Source organism: Coenobita brevimanus, chromosome 23 (assembly GCF_032717465.1).
Source record: "Coenobita brevimanus isolate Jiangsu-jjx chromosome 23, ASM3271746v2, whole genome shotgun sequence".
Classification (NCBI taxonomy): Eukaryota; Metazoa; Arthropoda; class Malacostraca; order Decapoda; family Coenobitidae; genus Coenobita; species Coenobita brevimanus.
Genome location: NC_136976.1, coordinates 51248805 through 51256898, shown reverse-complemented (window position 1 = coordinate 51256898; position 8094 = coordinate 51248805). Strand labels below are relative to the sequence as shown.

General features: G+C 51.3%; 1 protein-coding gene across 1 annotated transcript; it reads left to right on the top strand.

Annotated features, from left to right (window-relative positions):
* The first annotated feature begins 5510 nt into the window (after positions 1–5510).
* On the top strand, positions 5511–6140 carry LOC145392704 (Y-box-binding protein 1-like). The gene is made up of 2 exons (XM_080267008.1): positions 5511–5946; positions 6061–6140. Exons 1-2 carry the CDS (start codon positions 5511–5513, stop codon positions 6138–6140), a joined length of 516 nt encoding a protein of 171 aa, XP_080123134.1.
* The last annotated feature ends 1954 nt before the right edge of the window (positions 6141–8094 follow it).

The window sequence follows — 8094 nt, the reverse complement described above, 5'->3', positions numbered from 1 at the left end:
AGCGAAATAAAAAAACCCTATGTCACCCAACCCCATCGCCAACCGACCCTGAGCCCCATACCCCACCTCAACTTTTCACCCCATCCCTCCCCACCTGGGACCACCAACACCTCACTCCCTGCATCCCCATCCACCCCATCTGACCTACCGATGTCTAGTCCTATGACCCCACTGCCACTGGGGTCGTCGCCTACCTCTACTTCATCCCCAACCAGCTCTCCTATCCCTCAAACCCTAGCCACCCACCTACACCAACCACTACCAGATCATCAGCCCTGCGCTCCACACCAGCCACCCCCTCATCCCATCTTTCCCTCAACCCTTCCAATTCTGCATCATCCCCTTCCCAACACACCATAACTCCACTCCCATTCTATGCTTCCATCCAGGGATTCTCCCCCCTCCCTCCCCACAAGTTCCACCCTGCACATCTCTTGAATGTCCTCACGACCTTCCTTAATCCCGTCTCCACCCCCTCATAGCCCTAACTCAACCTCCAGTTCCACGTCCTCCTTTTCCCACTTGATCAACCAACGTAGTTGCATTCCAGTCATCACCATATCAGGCCGACAAAAACGACCCCCAAACAGATACAGGCCCACAACACCACCCCACAATGCAGCCCCACCCCTGGCATCCCCACCAACTCCCACAACCACTTCCTCACCCCATACAACACCGCAACCCCCCGAAATCCAGTCCCTCACAAATACACACTCATACCCACCCTACTACACCGATACCTCTCCCCCTTGCAGCAGTACTTTTGCGTCCGCTTCCACATATGACAAGCCAACCCCTGGGTCAATGATCACCATCCATCTCCCCGCCACGACTACAGCCACTACCATCGCCGTCATCTCCTCCCTCCAACCACAGCTGAACCAAATCAACGTGTTGCTTACCTATGAATGCTTACCTATGAACAGATAGTGGGGAATTAAGATGACTTCTTGTGTTGATCCCCACCTCTTAAGACTTGTCAGCCAGTACTAATTATTGACATGTTTATCAATACGACTTTTGAATGTGGCTATTGTAGGCACACTTACCACATTCTTTGGAAGTGCATTCCAATTGTCTATAACCCGGATGGCGAACCAGTTTCCTTTCAGGGACGTCCGCCAATGGTCTGGTTTTGCTAATTTCAGGGAGTGTCCTCGCAGATTGTTGGTGTTCTTCTTAAAGAATCTGGAATAGGGGACATCCTCGAAGCCATGCAGCAGCTTATACGTCTCTATCATGTCCCCCCTGACTTTTCTTTCTTGGAGTGTCTGGAGACCTAGTTCCTAGCATCTATTTTCACAGGACAGGTGTTTTATATTTGGCACTAGTCTTGTCGCCCTTCTTTGGATCTTCTCGAGAGTCTGGATGTCCCTCGTCAGGTACGGGGACCAACACTGAGCCCCACAGTCCAGGACTGGACGCACAAGGGAAAGGCAGAGTGGTACCAGTACTTCCTTGCTTAATACAGTGAAATTCCTCTTGATAATTCCCAGGCGGCTGTTGGCCTTGACTGCAACTTGGGCCACATGGGCCCAAACGCCTGCATCTGTCTTGATGGTGGCATAAATCTTGGCATCATCGGCAGACAAGCTCGCCGTCAGCTCGAAGTTGATCACTAGGCCGTTAATATACACAAGGAATAATACTGGCCCTAACACCGACCCCTGAGAAACCCCACTCAGCACAGGTAACCAGTCCAACATAGAACTACGAATGGTCACTTGATGATATCTCTCTGAGAGAAAGCTTCTGATCCAATCCAGCATGCTCCCTCCTATACCTAGAGCTTCAAGCTTGGCCAGCAATCTCTCATGGGGAACAAGGTCGAAGGCCTTCTCACAATCCAAATAGTTGACATCGACACAATCCCCATTGTCCGTCCGATATACCTTCTGGGACTCACAGGACGGGCAGCAAAGAAGAATCCAGAAGCCCCAACACTTGCCCCGGGTGCTAGCCAGCTATCCCCACTCCAGCTCCTTGATCCTCGTCAAAGACCCCACCAGAGAACCCTATGAGTGATATCACTCCCGGTACCGCCTCCTCCACAAGCTCAAACCAACCACCGTCACCAGCTGAGAACAAATATTCGACCTCCACCCATGACGACATGGCTTACATGATGGCGGGGGTTGTAAAACACCTGGGACTCCTATCCAACAGGCCAAAAGATCCACCGTGGTCCTGGCTTCAAAAGCAGCAGTAGGAAATATGCGAGCCCTAAGAAGCCACAGCTGGATCACTGGAACACTAGTGTCCACCCAAGAAGGACACAAGGAACTGGCGTGCCCCGCAGGCAGATGTCTCTCTAGCCTGGAACTACCACACCGCCCCCATCGCGAACCAAACTACCAGTACCAGCAGCGACGAGGACTCGTCAACTTAGTGCTTGAGAGATGGCACAACAACCGAGTTTGCTAGATGTGGCTTGGCAACGCACAATGAGTTCCAGTGTTCCAGTGTGCTTGTTAGACGTGGCAGGACTGGGCTTGTTTGAGGCGGCTTGGCAACACAGAAGGAGTTCCAGACCACACACTCCCCAGCGTCCAGCAGGCTTCCCCAGTGCGATGATGAAGCTGGAGCAAGTCCCACCACACACACACACATCTCCTCCCCCAGGTAAAGCGTGCCCTCCTACCCCTGGAAAAGGAATCGCAGGTTTAGCAACATAAATTTGTTGCCCCGCCTATCTCGGGTCCCTTCTGACTTCACCACTAGACCCACTGTGGGCATAAACCACACAACCCTACAACCAGGCTAAGAGAGAAAGAGCCAGACATCGGGCCTCCACTTTCCGGAGCCAGGGTCGTAGCCTATCTCCCGCTTTGCTCTATCGACATTAGTTCACTAAACCACAACACCTGTTGCAGACACAGAGTCAAACCACGGCCCCCTTCCTTTTCCAGAAAGTACCCCAGAGGCGAGTGTCAGTGTAGTATTGGGACATTCCCTTTCAGATCTCCCCAGGCCCTCCCATTTTCCCTTCGCCCTAGTTGACCATTTCTTATACATAAATCTCACGAGATTGGCTGTAAAGTTGTATATAGAGGCTTGTGTAATAATTCTTTTGTCTTGCCATCTGGAGTTTCTGTGTCTACCGTGTATTCTTAAGGTGTGCTGAATTTTGCTTTGGTGTGCCTTCCTGTTTAGAAGATCCCCACTAGTCTAGAAGGACTACTATAACAGTTTTGGTTTCGTTAACAACATTGTTGATGCTGTTACGGAGTCCCAGTCCCCATTTTGACCAGAAATGTCTTATTGCAGCTGCCACACTGTCTTCCGGAATTCTGTTTTTTACGCTCTGCAAATCTAGCTCGAGTCTCATGGTGTCTATCATGGTGTTCCTTGGGCAACTAGGTATGATCTTCATTGTGGCATTCTGGATTTTTAAAAGCTTTTCCAGTCTTTCTTCACTAAGGCAAGAAAGGACTGGCCCTGCGTACCCTTTTACCAATCTGACTGTAGTGAGGTACATCATTTTTAGCACTGGCACACCCACCCTTGCACCACTATAAGCCACTGATCTCAAGGGTTGCATTTGTGCCTTGCATTGCATTATTAAGTTATTCATCTCGGCATCTTTACAGTCTGCATTGTACCCGAGATACATACCCTGTCGATGTTTTTGCCAGTAATTACTAAGTGCTTTTCCCATACCGCACGACACCGAAACTTTGCCTAACTCTCACTAATCATGAGACTCAAACTTTTGATCAGGTTGCCGAGCCTGTTCAGTGGAGATTGCATAACATTAAAAGTTTTGGACTGTATCATGATGTCATTGGCACAAATTACTGCACTGGCCTCATAGCCCAGTCACTGACGTGCCATATTAAAAGACTGAAGAGTAATGGGATTGGGGCGGGAGAGACTACGACTCTAGTTCTGAAGGTTGGGAACGAGATATCTAGTTCTTCCAAAGGACCTGAAGGGGACAGACGTTAGTGTGAGTTGTTCCCAAACTGGGCCATCAGGGAGGTCAGAAGGGACCTGAGAAAAGCAGGACACCAAGGTGGTCTGTTGTTGTCACCAGGATCTCCTTTCCAGGTGTAGGGGGAAGAGGACTGAGGGGGCATGTAAGAGGGAATACAGGGTTGGGGTCATTCCGGGGGTCGTGGTATCTTGTAGTGGTCTGTCTTGTCAGGAACATGTCATGGCTTCTTTGGTGTTGAATTGCGTCGAGCCAGTTCAGTAGAGGAGGATGGTTAATGTGGTTGCTTTGGAGCTGAACTGCACTGAGACAGTTCGGTTAGTAAGGAGTGACGTTGTGACTGCTCTGGAGCTGAACTACGTCAAGCAGTTCAGTGGATGAGGGGGAATGTCGTAGTCGCTCTGGAGATGAACCACGTCAAGCCAGTTCAGTACGCAAGGAGGGAAGTCATGGCCACTCTAGTACAGAACTGCGTTGAGCCAGTTCAGTAGGGATGTCACGTAGGTCTTGGCCCAGGATATGTCGTGGCCATTCAGGAGTAGAGCTGCACTGAGCCGGTTTTGGTGAAATGTTGGATCGAGCCATCATCTGGTCAGACAGGCATCAAGCCTTCCCAGGAATACCGCCTCAAGCCAGTACTCGACTGATGAGTGCTGGCCGTTTGCAGTACTTGGGGCTGTGGATGCGACGGTGGGTGGGTTGCGGCTCGGGGCCAGAGAGGTGTCCAGTGGTGGCATGAGCCTGGTCTCTATGCCCTTCTTGCTGTGACACTGGCATGGCAGCTATCCTGGTGGCAGAGCGAGGCTGCCGCCAATCCCTGAGACGGTCTTTTGAGGTGGTAGCTGGAGCGGGGACTGCAGTAGATAGCCTTGTCCCAGGCATTTCAGACATTATCTGAATCAAATTTACCGAAAGAGTTAAGGTTATGCAAGAACAAAGGGATTCAATTTTGAGAACAATCAGGCAAAGGTCAAGTTCACAGGGCAGGGTCAAATTTTGACGTATGTCTGACAATCTGTATGTGAACAAAACTAAAACAGTTTTGATCTGATTTGGATCAAATTTGGTGTAAGAAATCAAAGGTCGACGTCACTGGACAAGGTCAACTTTGTTTTCATCTGATTTAGACTTAACTTTGAGGAAGGGTTCAAGTTAAACCGATGTTAAAGAAACTCGATTTTATGAACAGCCAGTAAAAGGGTAAGGTCACAGGTAAAGTCAAAGGTCAGTCACCAGGCAAAGTTCTCAGTTTTAATAATTTGAACCCTGGTTGGTGGAAGAGCTCTGCCAACCCTTTATATGAAACGTGGAATTTTGTGGAAAAGATCTAAATTTGAATAAAAATTTCTGGCGTCATAAAGAAAATTTTCATCGGAGATAGCTTGAATATTTCTGAGAGTATAGTGAACGCATTCAGTGCCTACCCATCCTTCCATCGCCCACAGCAGACTATCAAAATCACTCTCTTGTGGGGAAATAGGTTACCCATAGGTCGAGACAGTAGTGGCATTACGTATTGTTTCACTGTAGGATTTGTTCCACTTCTGACACCAGAGAGGCATGATCAGCTATGATGGAGGCCACATCTGATACTGCCTGCAACCCCCTGAGGGGGGCAAACAGCCGACCACAGTCTCCGGCGGCCCAGACGAAGATCGGGGGGACCATGGTTTGGTTTAACGTCAGAGTGGGGTATGACTTCATCAAGCACCAGGATATTGGTGTTGATGTTTTCGTGCACCGCCAGGCTGTTGTTAAACCAAACCCACGGCACCTCCAATGCTCCCTTGGGGATGGCGAGATGGTGGAGTTTAATCTCTTTGGGACTCCTAAGGGTCCTGAGGCTCAGGATGTCACTGGGCCGGGAGGCATAGCCATGCAGGGTTCTGCCCACGCACGGCAGCGTCTCGCGGCCCAAGGGAGCCTGGCCAGGGGTCCTGGGAGTCCTGGGGAGGTAAACACCATCAGAGAAATGTGCCTTGCAATGACAAGAGCTTTTTGTGGGGATGGTAAGGGGGCTTTGCACGTTCTCCTCCTCAAAATTTTTGAGAAGAACGACCTTTTCTTACCTTGTCATCCCCAAGTGCTTTGCCCATGATGTATATTCTGCCCCTTGCTGCCAGGAGCATCGGGCCTGGCAGGTGTGACCTGCTACCCCCCGCACAACGCCAAGGAAGAGGCTAAGGCTGGAGGCTCCCCTTAATAGGAACACTGCCGCGTCGATCACCTACCCGGATCCGGACCTGGCCAAGATACAGGCTGCTGCCGAAGTACACCAACCACTGTCACTGACTAAGCAGGGTGGGACTATTCTGAATCCATCTGCATGGCCGAGGATGCGTTGACCGACTCCTTGGCCGTGGAGGAGGCTGATGAGTCCTCCCCTCCTCAGGCAGAGGAGGGCAGCCCATCTCGCCCTCCTATCGTGGACCCAAAGGATCGGCTAGATGTGACCTCCTACCATCACCTCCTGACACTCGATGCCTACACCCGGTCATACCAGCTTGAAGCCACGACTTTCTCTGCCTTGTACGATCTGCTCCAGGCAGCCGACCTGGGTGAGGGGATTCCACCCAGTCTGATTGTCAGGGTGGAGGAGGTCTGTCTAGCCTATGAACATTTATTTTATGCTGCCTCCACTATTGGCCTCCTAGACTGATAGTCTCGTGTAAGGCGAGTGAGCTGCTGCTGTGTTTTTGTCTATTAATCCTATTTGGCCTAATGCCCCTCATAGTGGATGATGACCATAATGCCATAAAGTAAAAAAAAATACCATTGTTACAACTGTAGGGTTCATTGATACGTCGAGAATGACACACAGACAGGGCAGCCAGTTAATCAGTGGCCGATGAACACATGGGTTTTATTCCTTCTAGTACAGCTGAGGTATGTATGTATGTATGTATGTATAGCCAGACACCATAATCCCATAAAGGGTGGCCATTTGTCTCTGAGTTAGTTGTTTTACGGGGAGGGGCACTAATCCTCCGCCAACCCAAAACACTGACTTTTCTCTCTGAAATGCATGGCTTTGACCGATACGATTCTCCGGAATATTCCGGAGAATACCGCAGTATCCCCGACATCGAGGCTGACCAGGAGCAGTGGAGTCCGCCCTCAAGAATGCCGACACCCCCACTCGGACCCCCCGGGGTAGCCGCCGCCAGCCACCACCACTCCGGGCAACAGCGGCGTACGTCAGCCCGGGCCGTGCGCCCTTGTGACACTCAACCACCACGCCGCCGCCACCGTAGGCGAAAGACACTACCTTCGTGTGGCGGAATCACCGAGTTAGCTAGGGTTGGAGTCAGAAACTATACTCCAGTCAGCGCCCCTAAGGTAGAGACAATCTATGGTCGCTCTAATAGTGTCAAGGTAGAGACGATCTATGGTCGCTCCCATCAAAACCCGGTAGAGACGATCAATGGTCGCTCCCATAAAAACAAGGTAGAGACGATCTATGGTCGCTCCCATAAAAATCAGGTAGAGACGATCAATGGTCGCTCCCTGAAAGCTCAGGTAGAGACGATCGACGGTCGCTCCCTCAGCAATCCGGTAGAGACGATCAATGGTCGCTCCCATAAAAAAAAGATAGAGACGATCTATGGTTGCTCGCATAAAAATCAGGAAGAGACGATCAATGGTCGCTCCCTGAAAGCTCAGGTAGAGACGATCAACGGTCGCTCCCTCAGCACTCCGGTAGAGACAATCAATGGTCGCTCCCATAAAAACAAGGTAGAGACGATCTATGGTCGCTCCCATAAAAATCAGGTAGAGACGATCAATGGTCGCTCCCTGAAAGCTCAGGTAGAGACGATCCACAGTCGCTCCCTCAGCACTCCGGTAGAGACGATCGATGGTCGCTCCCAGGGTATAGTAAGGAGGAAAGACCTCCCTGTTTCCCCCGGCCTCTGTTCCCTGCGCGAGGCCCTTGAGAAGACCCACCTGTCGGGCCCCCGTGACAGCCGCTGCTGCAGTCCTCCCCTGTCGGCGCCCCTGCTCATAGGAGACTGCAGTCCGTCGCCTCTTCCGGCTCGCCCCAGGACACCCGGGCGAGACCTCACCACGCCCCCGCGACGCCGGGACCTGACCCAGAGGTTCCTAGCCCTCTTCGGCCCCAGTCCCAAGGGCCTTACACCGGAGCCCAGTCCGGAAAC